At 44.6% G+C, this 21844-nt stretch overlaps 1 protein-coding gene across 1 annotated transcript in view; it reads right to left on the reverse strand.

The window, feature by feature from the left end:
- AGXT2 (alanine--glyoxylate aminotransferase 2) overlaps positions 1–21580 on the reverse strand; it is a 40348-nt gene extending 18768 nt beyond the window's left edge. Inside the window, 8 exon segments of the mRNA NM_001244884.1 lie at positions 520–620; positions 4717–4810; positions 5579–5672; positions 8049–8143; positions 9667–9790; positions 11493–11677; positions 12685–12770; positions 21418–21580. Coding sequence (NP_001231813.1) covers positions 520–620; positions 4717–4810; positions 5579–5672; positions 8049–8143; positions 9667–9790; positions 11493–11677; positions 12685–12770; positions 21418–21505 — 867 coding nt within the window. The 5' untranslated portion in view covers positions 21506–21580.

Consider the following 21844-nt stretch of genomic DNA (forward strand, 5'->3'; position numbering starts at 1 on the left):
TACAGGGTACGTAGAATTTTACAAAATTAAGAAGAAACATTTGGAATGTATTTTCAAATGTCTGAAGCCTTAGTCAACACTTTGCTTTACAAAGGTTCCTGTTAACTAGTCCCCTCTGAGCTGGATTTCTTAACAGCCAAAAGGTAGATGGGCCACAGACCGCATTTCCAAAGTGCACCCTGAATTCTAATTTCAGCAGGTTATTGAGAATTTGAATATTGCTCTAGGAGTTTTACTTGCCACCTGTACTGAACAAGTCTCATTCCTATTATGGCTCCTTTACAAGCAGGGAGAAAAAGGCCACCATTATGACACACATAAAAGTGACCATAAAAACAAGACAAATGCTCTTTACCACTTTTTTCCCCCATGAGGTAGAGTTCTGGCATTCTTAAGGGGAAAGAAGGCTTCTGTTTGAACAGAGAATGTAATGATGCAACTAGCATTCATAAAGCAAAAAGCTAAAACTCTGATCATTTAAAACTGAGCTCAATTAATGTTTAAGGTTTATACACCTACTTGAATTGGCTCTGCAAAAAATCCAGCAATGGATTTGGCCACAGAAGTGCTCAGGGTGTCTTTGAACTGTTCAATATACTGGTCTTTGGCTTGGCAGCAGTCTGCACCAAACAAACAGACAAAACACTGCATTTGAACGGCATCCCAAAGAATGGGGGAAAGCAGAGAAAGAAGAAAACAGGAGAGTAAATGGGCCTTAGAGTCCCTCAAAGACATACTGAACTGGGAGAGGAGGATATGGATTCTGAAGGGGGAACATTCTGTTAGAACCACTTGTACTTTGGTTTGAGCAGCAGACTAGCACAGCCACAAAGGCATAAACAAACCAGTCATTTCCATCCAGGAAGCAATGTCCCAAAGTTATCGTTGAGTCTGGTATAGAGGGTTTCACCTAAGGAGATCCAGATCCTCTCAGCTGGGTAGATTTAATCCACATGTAATTGCTGTCTGGATTTAATCTATTTGAAAATAACTCTGTTTACCTTTTATTGCCACTTCAACCGATGTACAATTTTAAAGCTACAAAATATCTCAGTCTTTACTGTTAGTAAATAGGTTTATAGAATAATCAGAATTCAGTCTCAAGAGGAATGTCCTATAGTCAGGTGAGTTTCATCCACTGAAATGGATCTAGCTCTCTCCTCTGAAATAACTGGAATAACGAAGGTCCCAGATCAATTGTATCCATCTATGACCAACCCTTCGGAATTCTTATCCACGCCAGTCATTTGGTTCTAAACAGCACCACACAATCTCGGAATCCAAACCCATATCCATGAACAGCAGAAGGGATGCAGAGGGAGATGGGGATGTGATGAGGGTCCTGGTGAGAGCAGCCTGGGAGGCAAGTCACCGCCAACCATCACGATGCCTGCTTAGAGGCGCCATGTGGCCCCGCCTCCTGAAGGCTAGAGACAAGGAAGAGAAACCTTCAGCTACTGCCTCAAAAAGGAAGCATATTTATATTTTATGCTTCAGCTCTTCATTAAAAAGTGGGAAAAGTACTACGTGACCCCGAACATACTTTGAGGCTACACGTGATGTTTGGGAAAGTGTGCTGATGGAGGTACCTCATCTTTAGTTGGAATTGAGGGTTGGGGGTTTGAAGAAGGAAGTAATGAATTGAATATCAAATCCAGAAAGCACATGTTTGAGCATCACTTATGTGTTTTGATGGGCAGGATATAGTAGACAAATAGATCTATGCCCCAGCGATGGAAATGGCCTATTTTTATTAAGAAAGGAAAAGTGAATGGGAGTTCCCATTGTGGCTCAGCAGTAACGAAACTGACTAGTGACGTGGGTTCGATTCCTGGCCTTGCTCGTGGATTAAGGATCCTGCGTTGTGTGAGCTATGGTGTAGTTTGCACACATGGCTCGGATCTGGCGTTGCTGTGGTTGTGGTGTAGGCAGACAGCTGCAGCTCTGATTCGACCCCTAGCCTGGGAACTTCCACCTGCCACAGGTTTGGCCCTAAAAAAGCAAAGAAAAAAAAGAAAAAAAGAAAAGGAAAGAAAGAAAAGAATAGAAAACAGCCTAAGAGGATGCTAAGGGCTAGATTGGACATATGTTCAAAAGATATAATTTGGGAATTTAGCAAAAGCCCATTTGTAACTAGAAAAATCAAAGGGTAGAGCAGAATGAATTCCAGTGGCTTACATTTGGACAAGACCAAACCATGAAGAAGGCTTGAACCTGTGCTAGATTTTTCAAGTTCAGAGAAGGGAGACATTATCAAATGTCATCAACTTTCCCCTTGCATTTTCTTCACTGGCTTGTTTCTCTAACTCCACATCAGGCCGCCTCTGGAGAGAGACTTGGGGGTAGCGGTGTTGCCATGACAACAAGGGAAGGAGCGTGATGCTTTTCTGGTGCTCCCCAAGTCACAGCATAGAGAGTGAAGCATTTTTATTTTAGCGGTGGTCTAGAAAACATTAAACAGAGTGAGGATCCAAGAAAGAACAATTCTTTTTTTTTGGTCTACTGACTTTTTTTAGGGCTGCACCCATGGCATATGGAGGTTGCCAGGCTCGGGGTGGAACTGGAGCTGCAGCTGCCAGCCTACACCACAGCCACAGAAATGTGGGATCCAAGCTGCATCTGTGACCTACACCACAGCCCATGTTAACGCCGGATCCTTAACCCACTGAGGGAGGCCAGGGATCGAACTCACGTCCTCATGGATACTAGTCAGGTTTGCTAACCACTGAGCCACGATGGGAACTCCGGATGCATTTATGAACATATGTGAATCTGCCTTTTTACAGCAAAGACCAAACTCCTCTCAGGCCCTAACAATGCTGGAGGAGGCCAAAATCCCTTTTTTGTATAAAGACACCATATCAATCTTGTCTATTGAGGATACGAGTTAAGAAATGGATTGGCTCCAGATGTGCCAAAGACCACAGTTCCGAGAAGCAGAAATGTCTGCCTGTCACTATCATTTAGCCTCTAGATGCTGCTAGAGAGACCCCACTGGGCTTCTGGGATTTTCATTTGACCTGAGGGTGAGGAGAAGGTCTCCAAGAGGGCGGAGTCGGAGAGGATGAGGTGAGAGGGACAGGGAAGGCAATGACCATGACTCGAGGCTCTGTGCTGGTGCTTTTGCAGTTGGATCTGTGCACATCTGTGAGATGCATCCAGCTGATTCTAGTTCTTGGTGCCACATGGATGTGTGATACAGGCATGGCTATGATCTGCCTCCACTACAAAATGCACCCTCACTTGGACTCGTGAAGGCTTTGGGATAAGGGCTGTGGGGCAGGTGTAGATGAGAAACAGAAGCAGAAGCTGGGACTTTGCTCACCGCTGAGCCACGGTCAGACTGAGGGTCCCCAGGTCTCCTGCCTTCACGTGTCTCCTGGATCTCGCCAGCAATGCAGGAATCATTTTAAACCTGGGTTCATTCTGCTGACATATCAGTGTGGACGGGGTGATTGTGGGTGGGGAGCACTGGCTTGGAGGGCAGAAGACTGGGGGTCAGGTCCTAGCTTTCCAGCTTCCTAGGTGTGTGGACCTCTGTTTGCTCAGCTTTCGAATGGAGGGTTTGAATGACAGCTTTACACTGCCTTTCCGTGATAAGCTCCGGCACGATGGCATCTTTCTTTGTTCTGCAGCTAGCTCATCCTTTCATCCTCCTACCTCTGTTTTGCCATTATCCCATCCGAATTTCAAGCTGGCTGTGACTTTTCTTCCTTTGCAAGCTGATGTTTAAGGTGTCCACGTGCATTCTTCCTCTCCGACCGGTGACTCACACTGCTCCATGAAAGGTCTTTTGGCTGGAGCATTTCCTGCTTTTCTCCAGGGATCCTGCCCCATGATGATAAGCATGAGGGGGGCCTTGCCGATTAGCAAGGGACAGGTGCTGTTTCCTTGCCTCCTCCCCTCCGGTGAAGAAGAGGTAAAGGATGCAAATAGCAAATCAGTGATGAATAGCAGCTCTCCTTGTGAGGCTGCCTTTACAACTCCTGAAGAGATGTCCGCCGCCTTCAGAAGTGGCCTTAGGTTTTGACAAACACTCTCACTTTGGCTGAGTCTCTGGAGGGGAGCTTCACTGAAGTTTTTGCTGTTTGTTTTTTGTCTGTTTTTATGGCCGCACCCATGGCCTATGGAAGCTCCCTAGCCTGGAGGATCGAATTCAAACTACAGCTGCTGGCTTACGGCACAGCTATAGCAATGCAGGATCTGGGCCTCATCTTCGACCTACACCATAGCTCACAGCAATGCCGGATCCCCGACCCACGGAGAGAGGCCAGGGATGGAACCCGCATCCTCATGATTACTAGTTGGGTTCATTTACCACTGAGCCACAGGGGGAACTCCTTGACTGAATTGGTAAATAATCCCCACCCCACACCCACCTTGTTTTCTTTTAAAACTGGTAGCAGAGCTATTGATGGGAGAGCTACAAGAGCCCCTGTAAGGAAGCAGCAGGTGATGGTCTGATTTCGGCTTAGCTCTGATAGCAGGAGATGCAGAGATGCTTTTCCTGACAGGATAGGGCGCTCGGATGCCACAGGGGGTCGTAGGCCTAAGAAGTGTTGGTTCAACGAGGGGTGACTTCTTAGTTGTGTTTCCCTTGGCTTTTTCCTTTCCCACTTTTTGAACTCTGTTCACTCAGGAATGGTTCTGCCTTTCTCCATATTCCTGACCCCTCCTGACCTCCCACCCTGTGCCTCCCTCCCTGCCCCGCTGGACCTGGTGCACAGCTGCATTCCCTCGTTGTTTGCACTGGAGAATCTCGGCAGTGGCTTCCTCCCCAAGGCCCACGGAAAACATCTGGGCACATTGTCTGCAAAGGACAAAAGAGGGAGTCTGGCAAGATATGAACACCAGGCAGCCAAGTGGGGGCAACATTATGGTCCCAATCAAGGCAAAAAGTTTCCTTTCTTTTTGGCTGTGCCTGAGGACTGCGCCACAGCAATGACCAAAGCCACAGCAGTGACAATGGCAGATCCTTAACTGCCACCAGGGAACGCTAAGAGGAGTTAATCCGATACTGAGATTCCTCCTTTACTCTTCTCCCACTTAGGACAAAAACCTCCTATTATGCTCTGAAGAGATAATTTTTTTCTTGGAAATGCATTATGTGGGCACTCCACAAAGGAAACTGATTTCAATGTCAACCTTGGAAACAATTTGCTCTAGAGTTGGTGGGTAGGGGCATCTGAAAGGATAAGAATAATTAGGTATCTGATTCTGGGGCTGAAAAAGTGGGGCCAGTGAGTGGGAACAGAAGGTCGGTACAAGGATGAGTCTATGGAAATGCAAAGCGCTGAGAATTTATCTCAATGCAACCACTGGCAGTTTAGCTGATTTTTATTTAAAAGCAAAAACAAAATAAAAAAAAATCTGTATCATTAACTATTACTCAGACTCTGAAGGTCTTCCTAAGAATCCTTTCCCTTAAATGGTCTTTAGTTCCATCAAGTCAAATTGAGCCCTGATTCATTATAGGCTTTATATTAATTTCTAATCCTAAGGCCTGGAAAATCTGATCAAAATGATTCCACCCTCCTGGCAGTCTTTAGAGAAATGAGACAAAAATCTCAAGACTTACGGATCGGCAGCCCATCCCAGTGGGGATTCTCATTTTGTAGAACCCTACATTGGTCAGGCCAATTGTGTAAGGACTGCACCCATGGTAGGCTCCTCTGCCGAGAGAAAACAGTGGGAGGACTGGTGAAGTATATTTTTCTTTGACCCCTGGCCTGTGGAACCCTGGGTAGGACAAAAGAGAAAATCCATAAAGGGTGTGGAGATGAAAGAGAACATCACAGACATGCAACCCCAGAGGTCTCTAAGTAATCTCTAAGCCCACGCCGGATGAATTTACTTATTTCTCTTTCCTTCAGGTGTCATAGATTTGAAGTTGTGAAAGGAATCCTGGAGACCACCTGGCCAAGAACTCTGACCTTAGACCTGCCCTGCTCTGGTGCTCTAAAGCAGTGAGACAGGTCTTTTAGTAACATGCCAGAAATTATACATTCAATGAGTCTGAAAGGAGTCACTTTGAGAAGCCAAATATTTGTTTTGTGTTTTTTTTGCTTTTTTGTTGTTTGTTTGTTTTTGTCTTTTTAGGGCTGCACCTGTGGCATATGGAGGTTCCCAGTTAGGGTCCAATTGGAGGTGTAGCCACCAGCCTACTTCCCAGCCACAGCAACTCAGGATCCAAGCTGTGTCTGCAACCTACACCACAGCTCATGGCAACACCAGATCCCTAACCCACTGAGCAAGACAGGGATTGAACCCGTGCCATCATGGATACTAGGTGGGTTCATTAACCACTGAGCCACGGTGGGAACTCCCAAATATTTGTTCTTGTGATGCGGCTGTTGCTCAGCATCTTTAGGGATTTCTCTTCAAGGGCTCATAGGCCACTTTAGTGGACATGTAGGAAACACAGGTCTTGGAAGTCCCTTTTGGGTCAGCAGGTTAAGGATCTGGGGTGACTTGTCACTGCTGTGGCTGGGGTTCGATCCCTGGCCTGGCAACTTCTGTATGCCTTGGGTGAGGCCAAAAAGAAAAAAAAGAAAAAAAAAAAAGGAAATATAGGTTTTGTTTCCTTTTCTTTTTGAACCTCAGTCATAGTTAGTATAAATTGTCCTACTCTTCAGTCTTGGTTTTAAACAAATTGTGGCAATTCACCAAGCATCTAAGACAATTAAGACTATTCAAAGGAATGGCTGTGTATCTTTTAGGACAGAACACAAACATATACTGAAGCCTAGTAACACCATGATTGCTTTGGATAAATCAATACTTGCCTGGACATACACAGTTTGCAGTGTTTATTTACAACTCAATCACAGTTCTTTCTTATTCTTTATAATGCTTTATTATTACTTATTGTCCCATATTTCTTTGATAGCAAATGTTCAGGTCTGTAGTCACTGCATATGCATTTTATATGCGATGTGGAGCATTGGATGTGCTATGGTAAACAAATCTTACAGAAATCGCATCTTTGAATTTAGACAAAAATTATGGCCAGAATAGTGAAAGAATGGGACTATTTCTTCATTTCATCAACTTTTACTGTGTCACTCCTGCCTTTTTTACATAATCATTATTATAAGAGTCTGTATAAACATCCTATATACAATTACACAGTGCAGGCAAAATGCAAAGAAAATCCCTAGTTTTCTACTCTTTTTTAATGCTAATAAAGCCTTTAAGTGTTTATAATGAGTGTATACAATTATTTTTCTCTTTTTTTTTTTTGTCTTTTTAAGGATGCACCCATGCATATGGAGGTTCCTAGGATAGGGGTCAAATTGGAGCTGTAGCTGCCAGCCTATGCACAGCTACAGCAACACTGGATCCAAGCCGCGTCTGGGACTTACACCACAGTTCACGGCAATGCCAGATCCTTAAGCCACTGAGCAAGGCCAGGGATCGAACCTGAGTCCTCATGGATGCTAGTCAGACTCGTTTCCGCTGAGCCACGATGGGTACTCTGACAATTATTCTTCTTTTTAAAAATTTTTATTAAATTATTGATTCTCGAAAGTCTACCCAAAGGAGTGGAAACATAGGGTTAGAAATGCATCCTCTGAACTTAAAAATAAGGTGAAAAATGGTACAGCTGGCACCATGAAATCAGTATATGGCTCCTTATCATAAGCAAATGGAAATATGCCCAGTGTCATCTGGCAAAGTCATGAGTTTCTTGTGGTACGGACCAGTCATTCTTACTTGGCATATGTCCGTAGTCAATACCACATCTTCAACATTAAAAAGCGATCATGTAACCTTGTTAATTCCACCTGAGAATCTAGGATGTAACTAGGACTCCAGACTCTTGCTTACGTTAGTCAGTGGCCCCTACCTTGGATCAGGCCGATTTGGATGGTATTACCCAGTCATAAAACTCATTGGACTGACCCTACCCTCAAGACTATAATTCTAGAAAATCCTAGAAAAACATTGCTGGAAAGCCCCTCTCTTGCCCTAGGCTATATTTCAAGATAAACATTTACTATTGGAGTAAGTCAAGGTTCAAGTTGAATATTCCAAGGTGAAGTTACCTGAAAGAAATGATGTCTGTGTTATTTGTGTGTGCTCTGGCCATCAGCATGGCTAGGTCATTGGCTTCTGAGCCACTGTTCACCAAGAAAATGACCTGGAGCAAAAAAGGAGACACGTGGTCATGAGACACCAATTCATTCGAAATGGCTGAAGGGGTAGCTCCCAGCCTCTGATTATTAAGGAGAATTCCCCTCAGACCAGCAGCCCCATCGTTTTATTATTATTTCAATTCTACTGAGTAGCCACTCAGCACTAGAGATACAAAAATGGCAGAGGGACTGTCCCAGCTGTGAAACATTCTGGACTTTCATTGGCTTACTGGATGCCCTGCAAAATGCTGAGATGGAGAGACCTGCTGAGTTGTACAGGGGTTGGTGGCCAAGGGGATCTGAGGACTGGGTCTCTTGGCCCTTGAACCTAAATCACCCCACAAGATTCTGAAGGTTCAGGATGAGGCAGATTCCCTGATCCTACAGCCCCAGAGGATATCCCAGTCTGTCTCTTCAGTGTATGTGAATGTCGAAAAAGCAAGCAAATGAACAAAAAAATGCAGTTCATCCTGGTGAAAGAAAGGGGAGCACTGAAGGATACTGGTCCTCCAGGCTCAGGACCAGGAGGCAGGTGCGGTGACCTTGCCCACTTCCTTGAATCTGCAAGTGCATGAACTCACCTGTTCTGAACTTAGATTGCAGCCATGTCGACTTTCTTTATCTCTTGAGATAATATAGTAAATAGTAAATAGGGTACCTAGCTAATACAGTAGAATAATAATAGCTAATATCAGGTATGGCAGATTGTTCTACATATGTATTAACTCACTGAACCCAGAAATGCAAACCTTGGCCAACATTTTAACATCTCAATTCAGTTAAAAGGTCAGTCATTTCAGGGGCATTTCCCTTGTGATGCAGCAGAAACCAATCCGACTAGTATCCACAAGGTTGCTGGTTTGATCCCTGGCCTCGCTCAGTGGGTCAGGGATCTGGTGTTGCCATAGGCTGTGATGTAGGTCACAGGCACGACTCGGATCCGCGTGGCTGTGGCTCTGGCATAGGCCAGCGGCTACAGCTCCGATTTGACCCCTAGCCTGGAAACCTCCATATGCCCCAGGTGCAGCCCCCCCCCCAAAAAAAAATTCAGTTATTTCAGATGCAGAAAAACATCTCATTTAACAAAAAATATCTAAGTGCATCTTGGTTCAAATGAACTTAATGGTGCATTAATTTTCAAAAAAAAAAAAAAAAAAAGGCTCCACTCTTTGTTAAAGAAGAAATGACAGTGCAGATGGGGTGTGGAGCAAAGAGGTGAAAACTTCCTGAGGAACACAGGAAAGCGCCAGGAAGGCTGGTGCTCCCGCTAAGTGCTTTCTGCAAAGACGTGGTGATGAGGAGAGTGGCCAAGGAGAGGCAGCCACCTGGAGTGACAATGTGAACCTTGGCTGCTTTCACCAGCAACTCCTCAGTCCCTTTCTCTCCTTGGCTGCTTTCAGATCTGGCTATCACCTCCCTCATTTCACACGTTCCATCACGGACCGGACTCTACTCCCACACTCTCACTTCCTAGGCAGGCTTCCCCAGGATCCTGCGACTATTGTCCTTTGAGCTGGGACCATCAGACCTTCAGAGGCTCAGGAAGAAGCGCTGAAAGCTTCTCTGCGTATTCGTGGATGGGAGGGTGGAAGAAGACGGGGCTTGTGTGCCACAGGCGGCCAAGCTGCGTTTGTGCCGCGGCGTTTAGTTTCCTGGATGAATGGAAAAGCAGAGTTACCCACAGTGCCCACGCCCATGTCCCTCCCAACACTGGCCCTTGTGAACTCAAACCAAAGGCTGTTTCCCAAAGACACTCAAGAGGCTGATTTCATTTGCTCACAAGAAAGAGATCGAAATGCCAGAGATCTGGCAAGGTGAAGTGCCACCTCAAAAGATAATGAATTCCTCAGCACCAGAAGTGTTCAAAAGAGACTAACTGCTTGCTGGGCATTTTAGAAGAGAAATTACTAGTGTAGAAGAAGGAAGTTTGAACTTGTAATCTCTTCTGATTAGATTTTCTTATTAACTACCCTTTGGAGAGTTTGGAAAATAGAGACAATTAGATGTAGTCCTGGGCATCTCCCCATGTTTTTTCTTTTTTTGTCTTTTCTAGGGCCACTCCCACAGCATATGGAGGTTCCCAGGCAGGGGTCTAATGGAGCTGTAGCTGCTGACCTACGCCAGAGCCACAGCAACGCAGGATCCATGCCACGTCTGCAACCTACACCACAGCTCACGGCAATGACGGATCCTTAACCCATTGAGCAAGGCCAGGGATGAACCGCAGCCTCATGGTTCCTAGTCAGATTCGTTAACCACTGCACCACAACAGGAACTCCTCCCCATTTTATTCTAAAGAATTATAAGTCTTGGAGTTCCTGTTGCGGCTCAGCAGAAACGAATCTGACTAGTAACCATGAGGATGCGGGTTGATCCCTGACCTCACTCAGTGGGTTAAGGATCTGGCGTTGCCATGAGCTGTGATGTAGATTGTAGACGCGGCTTGGATCTGGCATTGCTGTGGCTGTGGCATAGACTGGAGGCTACAGCTCAGATTCGACCCCTAGTCTGGGAACCTCCATATTCCACAGGCATGCCCTAAAAAGAAAAAAAAAAAAAAAGGAATTATAGGTCCATCAAGCACATGTTTACAAGATCAACAGTTTTTCCTTTAAAGAAGATTCCAGGAGTTCCCTTGTGGAGCAGTGGGTTAAGGATCCAGTGTTGTCACTGCTGTGAGCTGAATTGTTGCTATGGCATGGGTTCGACTGACCCCCAGCCAGGGAACTTCCACATGCCACAGGTGCAGCCAAAAAAAAGAAGAAGATTTATTTGGGTCTTTGTAGTGATCAGTGATGGTGAACATTCTGTAACCACAATTGTGAAGGATCTGAAGGTTCACATTGCAGGACAATAGAACTAAGGGTAGACAGTTATGTGGGACCTGACTTGGAATGCTTTGAAAAGACAGGCCACAGTGTATGAACTTGATTTAAAGGAGAGAAAATGCTAAAGTCTGTTTTTATTAAAAACTGTCACACTTAAAATCAGTTCAGTGGTTAAACAATTTTTTTCTTTTTGCTTTTTAGGGCTGCACCCACGGCATATGGAAGTTCCCAGGATAGGGTTCGAATCAGAGCTGTAGCTGCCGGCCACAGCCACACCAGATCTGAGCCACATATGCAACTTATGTCACAGTTTGAGACAATGATGGATCCTTAACCCACTGAGTGAGGCCCGGAATTGAACCCGTATCCTCATGGATACTAGTCAGGTTTGTAACTGCTGAGCCACGACAGGTACTCCCATGGAGAGAGGAGTCTTTAATCGATGTCTGAATCACTAATGTGATCATTAGCCTGTTTTCCATATATTCTTCTGGACTGAAAGTCCAGAAATGTTAGGGATACTCACGGGTGGCAGTGACCAACGCTGACAGTGACAATCCCAGAAAAGAAATCCAGGTATCTGTTTCCCTCATAATCAAAGAGCCACTCCATGTGGCCCTGATGGAGCAGCAGAGGCTCTGGGAAATAGGCCGTCTGCACAGGAGAAAGGTGTTGCTTGTGAATGTCCAGGACTCGGCTGTAGGCGATCGACTGCAGGGGGCAAGATGTCAGAGTTCAAATCTGCCTTTTCCTGGTACCCACGTGGCTTACAAGGTAACAACAGGTCACTTTAGTCTGGCCTCCCCACCCACCCAGTACAGGGTTGCTGCCCTCGCTGTCCAGGGTGGCTATATGCCTGCAAGTGACTTCCTTGCAGGACAGACACCCCAGGCCCTTCCTCTCAAGTGGAGGAAATTATTCATACAGCTCTTTTGCCCATTTCTAGAACAAGCATGAAGAAGGGGCTGGAATTTTCTACCTCTCAATGAAATGCCTTGGCTAAGAGTTGATTTTTGCTGTGGGAAAAAAAAAAAAAAAAAGACGTTCAGTAAATGTCTGAAGTAATATATTTTTTCTGCCTTTTTTTTTTGAGAATAAAAAATGAAGTGCTGGTGGTGTTTATGTCTGTAGCTATCAAGCCTCGGTCCTATGGTTCTCTTTCCTAACTCTATTGATGCTACAATCGCTTATGGATATTATGTAGAGTGAAGGAGAGAGAGAGATGGGGCAGGGAAGAGAGAGATGAGTGTAATATACATAAGCTTGGGATCAAAATGATCACTTTCTGTTTTTTTGCTGGAGGATGACTCGAAGATCAAGTCTCGCACTGCCACACGACTAGCCGAATCAAAACAACATGAAAAGCAAGAGTATGTCATCGCAGTCACGATCTGTGTATTTCTGTGTATCTATGCTTATATCCCTGTAATGCACATGTTGTCATGGACAGGCTCTTCCTTGTTCTCTCTCTCTCCCTCTGTTGGTCCCCCATCTCTGCCTCTATCTGTCTCCCTCACACACCTGCCTCCATCCATAGGCTACCACTGAAGGGAGTGAGAGAGTTCCCATGCTCTTGATGACTTAATGGATAGGATATCTGACATGAATGGCTCAGTGGCAGGCAGGGACATTTGTGGGTCCTTCTTGAGGAAACAATTATTTTAGTCCTGCCAGGAAGAACCACCTCTTTGGGGTTTACCTAAAGCCCTGACTCTTACCTGGTATCTTTCAGGTGTGAAGTCACACGGAGGCATGATGGGCTTTGTATGAAGACCGAGTTTGGTCACAGATGTCCAGAAAGCACCTACCGAGAGTGAAGTGAGTTAGGACCTCAACTAAACATCACACGGACCTGTTTGTAAAAAGCATCTATAGTTAACCTGAATCAAAGTCCCTAGGCAATTCTATTTACTTCTTAGTTTAAATAAAATCACTTAAATCAGCCTTTACTCAGGCATTTTGTGCATAGAACACCTAAATAGACATTTCTCCAAAGAAGACATATAAGATGGACAATAGGCACATGAAAAAATGCTCAACATTGCCAATTGTTACAGAAATGCAAATCAAAACCACAGAGTTATCACCTCACAGTGATCAGAAATGGCCATCATTAATAAGTCTAAAAATATCAAAGACTGGAGAGGGTGAGGAGAAAAGGGAACTCTCCTACACTGTTGGTGGAAATGTAAATTGATACAACACTCTGCAAAACAGCATGGAGGTTCCTCAAAACTAAAAATAGAACTACCCTATGATCCAGCAATCCCCCTCCTTGGCATATATATAGACAAAACCATAATTCAAAAAGATACATGCACCTTTATGTTCCTAGCAGCACTATTCACAACAGCCAAGACATGGAAGCAACCTAAATGTCCGTCAACATATGAATGGATTAAGATGTGGTACATATATACAATGGAATATTACTCAGCCATGTAAAAGAATGAAATAATGCCATTCACAGCAACATGGATGGAAATAAGTGAAATAAGTTAGAAAGAGAAAGGAAATACCATATGAAATCACTTACATGTGGAACCTAAAATATGGCACAAATCAACTTATCTACAAAACAGAAACAGACTCACGGACTAGAGAACAGACTTGTGGTTGCCAAGGGGAGGGAGTGGGATGGACAGGGAGTTCGGGATTAGTAGATGCAAATTATTACATTTAGAATGGATAAGCAAGGAGGTCCTACTGTATAGCGCAGGGAACTATATCCAATCTCTTGGGACAGACCACGACAGAAGATAATAAAAGAAAAGCAATGTGTGTACATATATATATGACTGGGTCATTTTGCTGTACAGCAGAAATTGGCACAACATTGTAAATCAACTATACCTTAATAAAAAAAAAAAAAGGAAAGAAAAGAAAAACAGTACAATGGAATGTACAAAAAAGCTTTAACTCAATTTTATTGCTCATGGAAAGAAAAATCATTCATTTTCTGAATTTTAGACAATGATTTTTACCAGAAAACATTAAAATTATTTTTGAACAAAACCAAAAAATTATATTTATAAATAAAACGTCAAATTCTGACATAAAAAACTGAGTTATTTTAATAATAAATTTTCTAGAGAAAATGAGTTCCTCTCTAATCTAGTCAGGAAAGGCATAGAGGCTTTTGGGGGAGGTCATGGCTTCTCCACTCTGGTCCCTCCCAAGTTTGGGAAGCTCCTCCATCCACCTGGCACGTTGACCCCGATTCTTGGTTCAGTTGACCAAACTCTGCCAGGGCAGGGTGTGGCTGCAGCACATGCTTTTTGTTAATAGAGGTGCCTTCTAAGTTTGGAGCTGCCTGGACCCTGAATTCCAGTGCCTATCTCAGTTCCTGGTACTGGGTGCACTCTCAGTAAACAAGGAACAAATGGCTGTTGACTATTCTTGTTGGAAATGAACAGAGACCAGTACTAGGAAACATACCATAATAATAAATGCATACAAACTTATCTGGAAGCCAAAACCTTCCTACAAAACACAGCAATGCAGAGTCCATGACCACATAAGACCATGGCAAAGCCAAGATAAGCTGGACCAGAGGAATCATTAAATATTTGGAGTGAGAAGGAAACTTAGAATTTGGGGAGGAAGTCAAAATTCTCACTTTGTAGACATGGAAACCAGCCTGAAGTTGTAAATTAAGATCATCAAGCTGTAGTTCCCATCATGGCTCAGTGCAAACGAATCTGACTAGCATCCATGAGGATGCAGGTTGGACCCCTGGCCTTGCTCAGTGGGTTAAGGATCCAGCATTGCCATGAGCTGTGGCGTAGTTCAAAGATGTGACTTGGATCTGATGTAGCTGTGGCTATGGCATAGGCCAGCAGCTATAGCTCCATTTAGACCCCTCCCCTGGGAATCTCCATACCCTGAGGGTGCGGCCCTAAAAAAGACACAGACACACACAAAAGACAAAAAAAAATCAAGTTTGTTCGTTGTAGAACAAGAATAAAACTCTGAGTTTCTGATTCCTAGCCTGGTACTCTTTCTTTCATCCAACAGCCACCTCCACCCACCCCTTCGGCAAAGATTTTGACCCCTCTGTAGCCATGGGATGGAATAATGGAATCAGAGAACATCAGAGCTGGAAGAGATGTCTAAGATCCTTATAAGGGCTCTTGGAAAAGAATGCTGCTGATTTTGAGGATTCAAGGTCAGTAGGGAGATAATTTTACAGGTGGAGAGAGCTGAGGAAAATGATGTCGCTTGTTCAGCATGAATGTTTGAATCCATCGATATAACACTGGTGTTTTGTGTGGCTGTGAAGTCACTGTGCTGAGAAACACAATGAATAACTGTGGTTTTAAATGAAGCTGGAAAGTACTGGCTCTGAATATGTTTTCTTTTAGAGAGATCTCATTCACTTTTCTGCCCTAAATAATCACGATGCCATTAATTTGCTCTTACTTTAAAAGCTAGTGGCTCTGAGGTATCTATACATAGAAATGACCAAAAAAAAAAAAAAAGAAAAAAAAAAAGACAGCTAAGTTTTCTGAGAATTTCACCTTTTAGAAAGCTTTTCATTGTGTCTCTCTACATTCTGTACATTAGTTACTCTCCTGAGATGGGGAAAAAAACTGAGTGTTTCTAAGAATTCAAATTCTCTTCACTCCTTCAGTGTCATTTTTCTCTCTGCAAAATTGGAGTTAACCACTGAGGAGGCTGAAAGGTCTCTTGACTCCAAAGTTAAAGGAAATTATGAAAGCAGTCTGGAGGGGGAAGACAGAGAGTTGGAAAGATTCTGCACAGAAAAGCTTGAATTTTAAACGGTCAAGGTAGGTATATTCATTAATTCATTTGTTTATTCACCAACCTGATAGGAATCGGATAGTGGAATGAGGGCTCAAAATGAAATACACAGAATTCTGCTTTCAGGAAGGAAGGAAGGAAGATTAGCAAGCAATGTCAATAAGTGAAATAGGTCTCCCAGGAGTTCCTGTCATGGCTTAGTGGAAACGAATCTGACTAGTATCCATGAGGATGCAGGTTCAATCCCTGACCTTGCTCGGTGGGTCAAGGATCTGGCGTTTCTGTGAGCTGTGTTGTAGGTTGCAGATGTGGCTTGGATCTGGTGGTGCTATGGCTGTGGCATAGAGCAGTGGCTACAGCTCCGATTTGACCCCCAGCCTGGGGACCTCCACTTGCCAGCGGTGCTGCCCTTAAAAAGACAAAAAAAAAAGAAAGAAAAAAAAAGTGAAATAAGTCTAGACAGCATCTTACACTTACATGTGGAATCCAAAACATAAAACAGATAAATGAATATAACAAAACAGAAAATGACTCAGGAATGTAGAGAACAAATTGTGGTTACCAGTGGGGAGAGGGGAGGAGGGGAGGGCGAGAAAGGAGTAGGAGATTAAGAGGTACAAACTACTAAGTATAAAATAAATAAGCTACGAGGATATATTGTACAGCACAGGGCATACAGCCAATATTTTATTGTACCTTTAAATGGAGTATAATCTATAAAAATATTGAAACTGAGTTGTACACTTGAAACTAATACAGTAGTATTAGTAGGTCAAATATACACCCCCCCCCTTTTTTTTGGCTGCTCCTGTGCAATATGGAAGTTCCTGGGCCAGGGATCAAATCCGAGCTGGAGCTGTGACCTACGACACAGCTGTGGCAATGCCGGATCCTTAAGCCACCACGCTGGGCTGGAATCCCACCCATGCCAAAGCAGTGACCTAAGCCACTGTAGAGAAATTGATTTCTCTCATTTACTTTGTCCACAGGAGTATGAAATTAACAGATAGACATCACTATTTTGTATAAAATAGATACACAACAAGGATTTACAGTACTGCACTGGGAACTACATCCAATATCTTATCATAACCTATAATGGAAAAGAGTCGGAAAAAATACATGTACAACTGAATCACTGCTGTATCCCTAATATGATATTGTAAATCCACTATTTCAAAGAAAAAAAGGAAGGCCTTCAAGTTGGAGACCTCCCACCCTCTTGCTAAGTGGGTAATTAGAGTTAATTTTCCAGCTGCCTAATTCTCACCAACAGGGTTCCACGCTGATAAGTCACCTTAACTTGGTTTTCTTTCCCCGAATCATAGAGTCAAAAAGTGAAAATCTCTGGGGCAACATAAATGACAGAAATCAATTTCTGTGGGCACTGGAAAATTCTAGGAGAAATTTCTCTTTGTAATGACAAAGATTTTTCTAATATCCACAATCAGTTTTCAACACAATGGGAATTGTCAAGAGCTTTTCAGTCTTTCGAATAAAAAAAAAAAAGATTATAGGAGTTCCTGTTGTGGTTCAGTGGAAACGAACTCGACTGGTATCCATGAGGATGTGGGTTCCATCCCTGGCCTGGTTCAGTGGGTTAAAGATCTGGTGTTGCTGTGAGCTGTGGTGTAGGTTGCAGACACGGCTGTGGCTCTCATTCAACCCCTAGCCTGGGAACTTCCATGTGCCGCAGGTGGGACCCTGAAAAAAAAAAAGGTTTATAAACTATTTGAAAACACACAATGGACATACTTGGTAGAACACTAAGGGACTCTATTAAAAGTGTTAAGTATGCCTTATTTCTGCATAGCTTATTAGGTAACTTGAAAAAAACTTGTCACTTGGCGATATCGCATTTTTTTTCTGCCAGTGAGTTAGGCAAGGAATATTGTATCATTCACCTGTGAGCTGAGGCCATGATTAAATGTGAGGTGTTTGCAGTTGGGAGCCCCCCACCCCCCAGCTGCCGCCACCTGCTATAAGACTGCAGGCCTGAGATGCCACCTCCTTGCTCCCTTCATCAGCTGTCCCATATTTGGCAGGAAGTCATGGATGACGTTAGTCCTTGATTGAACTGTGTGCTCTGAGGGACAGGACATAACACCAGGTGCCTGTCTCTTGCCAAAGAAGCCCGGGGTGGGTGGGAGCCTCTGAAGGGTGAATCGCATGTCCCCTCATTTTTTGTGGCCACACCCTCGGCACATGGAAGTTCCCAGGACGGGGATGGACCCATGTCACAGCTGTGACCGGAGCCACAGCAGCGCAACACCAGATCCTTAACCTACTGAGCCACCAGGGAACTCCAGATGTCCCCTCTTTCGCATCTAAGTCTTGAGCAAAGTCCCCAGCTGGAGGCCCCATCAGAGCCCCGTGTGCTCCGAGGCTGTTGCTGATATTCTCGTGGGGTTTTCCCTGGCATCTTTTCATGTCCAGTCCTGCCCACCTCCTCACCTTCCTGTTGATTTTACAGTCAGCCCCTCCGGCCTTCCCTCTGAATCTGTATCCTTCCAATAAATGTTCTTTGGCTTAAGGTGCCACTGTTCGAAAGCAAGGCTCTGCCTGATTCTTACCTTTTGGGGCTTTTGAAGGTGGCCTTCCCTGAGCCCCTGCAGCCCCTCTGCTGGGCTTAGATCAGTTCCGCAGATGGCAGCTAGGATGGCCTAGTGGAGCAGGCAGGACACCTACCTTTAGGGCTAATTTATATATTTTTCTTAGAAAAGGCATTGCAGAAGGCTTGGGAAGTTCCTCACCTGGAAACAGGCATTATTCGCAATCCATTTGCCCTCCTCTGCACCCTTGCTTGGGGGAGAGAAGGCAGCTGATAGCAAAATGGTGCGTTTGAGCACATACCCCACCGCCTAGACATGTCGTAAATTGAAAAATCTTTAGCTAATTAGTGAGGAAGAAGGCATGGCAGCGAGGATTGCGACGCATTTTTATTTCTGCATATCTGACCATACTTAACACCGGGTAATCTCCCTTTCTAACAGGGCCCCTGCCTTTCCCTCCCCCCATTTTGTTTTTCTTTTTCCTCATTGTGATTTGGTTTTATTCATATCATGTATCTCTGCTGGATTTTTTTTAACATATTTATCTGTTTATGCTGGGTCTTCTTTATTGCATGAGGCAGAGGTTTTGTTTTGCTCACTGTGGCTCAGTCTATGGCACAGCTGCATGGTAGGTGCTCAAAGACTTACTAACTAAATGTCTATTTGTACCAGCAGGTTCTTAAGAAGGGTGTGTGCAATGAATGTGTGTTTGGATGAAAAAGCAAGCAGGCAGGTATTTAGGACTAGTAGGTGAGAAAGGAGAAGCCAAGTCGTACAGGTTTTTTTTTGTTCTTTGTTTTTCTTTTCCTTTCCTTTCTTTTCCTTTTCTTTTCTTTTCCATTCTTTTCTGGTGCTGTACCTGAGGCATATGGAAATTTCCAATGGGTTGAATCAGAGCTGCAGCTGCCAGCCTAGACCATAGCTACAGCAATGCCAGATCCAAGCTGCATCTGCAACCTACCCGAAGTTTGTGGCAACACGGATACTTAACCCACTGAGTGAGGCCAGGGATCGAACTAGCATCCTCATGGATACCAATCCGATTCTTAACATGCTGAGCCACAACAGGAACTCCCAAGTCCCACAGGTGTTTGAAAGGCAGGTAGAGTATGACATCTATGTCTCTGGGTCATGGGTTTGCAAGATGACTTCTCCCCCGTAGTTTCCTTGATGGAGTTACGTGGAGTCTGCAGTGACTTGACCAAGATCTCTAGGCACCAAACCTCATCAGCCACTTCTAAAATTCTTGCTGCCACCATCAGCCCAACTCCACAACCCTCAAGGCTGGGGTAAGAAAGGGGAAAGGCACCTTCTGGGCAGCAGAAAGGGTGTTTTCTCTTGCTTTGCCAACAATCAGCACTTTTAGGACAGTGTCTCCTTTACGGAACGGTAAGACTCAGCGTATAATTCTAGCTCCCTCTCAGAAATGTTGGAGTTAAAAAATGTTCTGGCAAAGACCCATGACCTTGAGAAAAGAGAAATTCAGAGAGGACTGGAAGAAGAGTTGGTAAGAAAGGGCGTGGCCCAATTACTGACTTTGGAGTTAGATAGACCAGGCTTTAAATCTGAAGTTGTCATTTTTATGTTTCTCCTTTGACCACATTTCTTACTTATCCTTTATTCTTCTATCTCCTTGTCTGTGAAATGGGATAATAGTGCACCCTAAGAAGTTTAGCTGAAGATGAAAGGAGACGACACTTTTAAAGCATCAGATACATATTAAGTTCCAAAGAACTGCAACTGATAAAGGCAGAAAAAAAAAAAAAAGCAAATAGAAGAGGAAGGAAGGAGAGAGGAAAAGGAAAGATGAGAAAATAAAGATAAAACTAATCAGTAGGGATGGAAAAGCATCCCCTCTGTCTATTTAGGGCCTGTGGGGCATGGAGTCTGCTTATGCTCATTTGCATCAGGAAAACTGGTGAGGAGGTGGTGGGCTTCTAGGTGAAACAAGATACATGTGCAAATCAGGAACACATAGGCCACATATGTATATACTAAAAGACATGAAGCCACCATGGGTTGGCTACCCCAGGTTTCCTCACATTTTCTGTTCCAACTGGAGAAAGAGGAAAGCCTGAGTAGAAGAAGGCTCAGGGTCTAAACTTGGCTTGGGTGACTTTGGGTAAATGATTGCACTTCTCTGAGATGCTGTTTCCTTGTTAATAATTGAGGGAGTGGCACCACCTCTGGGGCCGTGATGGAAATTTGTTGGATGCTTTATGTCTTTTTTTTTTTTTTTTTAATTTTTGTCTTTTTATGGCCACACCCACGGCATATGGAGGTTCCCAGGCTAGGGGTTGAATCAGAGCAGTAGCTGCTGGCCTACATCTCAGCGACAGCATCTCAGGATCCAAGCCATGTCTTCGACCTACACCAGAGCTCACAGCAACGCTGGATCCTTAACCCACTCAGCGAGGCCAGGGATCAAATCCACGTTCTCATGGATACTTGCCAGGTTCATTACCACTGAGCCACAAAGGGAACTCCCATTTTATGTCGTTTAAAGTCGTTCTCGGATTTCCCGTCGTGGCGCAGTGGTTAACGAATCCGACTAGGAACCATGAGGTTGCGGGTTCGGTCCCTGCCCTTGCTCAGTGGGTTAGCGATCTGGCGTTGCCGTGAGCTGTGGTGTAGGTTGCAGACGCGGCTCGGATCCCGCGTTGCTGTGGCTCTGGTGTAGGCTGGTGGCTGCAGCTCCAATTCGACCCCTAGCCTGGGAACCTCCATATGCTGTGGGAGCGGCCCAAAGAAATAGCAAAAAGACAAAAACAAACAAAAAAAAAAAGTCGTTCTCCTCAAGCATCCGTAGACTACAGTTAATACTTTATTTTGAATTGCTTTCCTTTCATTTCTTCGTTCTATTACTGCGACTGTTTTTATTTCAAAACGGTGTACAGTCAGGTTTTATTATCTGCGAATTTCATTTCAGGAGGAAGGGAAGCATCAGAAAATACTGGACATGAGAAGGGGCACGGGGTCTGACAGGGTGAGGTCTAACCCACAGGTCTTAGGTGACCTGTCTCTAAGACCCCATCTAGGTCGAACATTCCAGAAGTCCACGCAACAGGCTCCAGCGCTCAGCCCTGCCCCTCTCACTGACCCTCTGCTGACCCTCGCCCCCTGGTTTCCACTCACCATTCAGGGAAGGGCCCGCCTTGGGGGTCCTGGGAGATAAGGTCTGCAGGTGCAAAGCTCTCAGCAGATGTCTCCAGGCTACAGTCATCTCTCACTGTCAGGAAGCAGATCCCCGTGGAAGCAGGTTGGAGAGAGGGCTCCACGGCTCACTGACCAGATGGACTTTGAGATCAGGACGGAAGGGGAGGAGCTGCCAAGGGCGGTCCTGGAGGGGCGCCAGCCTCCACTTCCGGTGTGTGGACCCGGAGCTTCCAGGACTGGCAGCAGTGCCTTGAGGGGAGAGTGTGTGAAACGGGCTGGGGGAGGGAAAAGACAGGGCAGGCAGGCAAAGCAAAGGTTTTCTGGATTAATTTGTTAGTTTCGTGTCCATCAGGGTCTCATCAGGATGAGCGTTTCTCTGTGCAAGGGTGATGGTGTGGGGATGGGG

Source organism: Sus scrofa, chromosome 16 (assembly GCF_000003025.6).
Source record: "Sus scrofa isolate TJ Tabasco breed Duroc chromosome 16, Sscrofa11.1, whole genome shotgun sequence".
Taxonomy (NCBI): Eukaryota; Metazoa; Chordata; class Mammalia; order Artiodactyla; family Suidae; genus Sus; species Sus scrofa.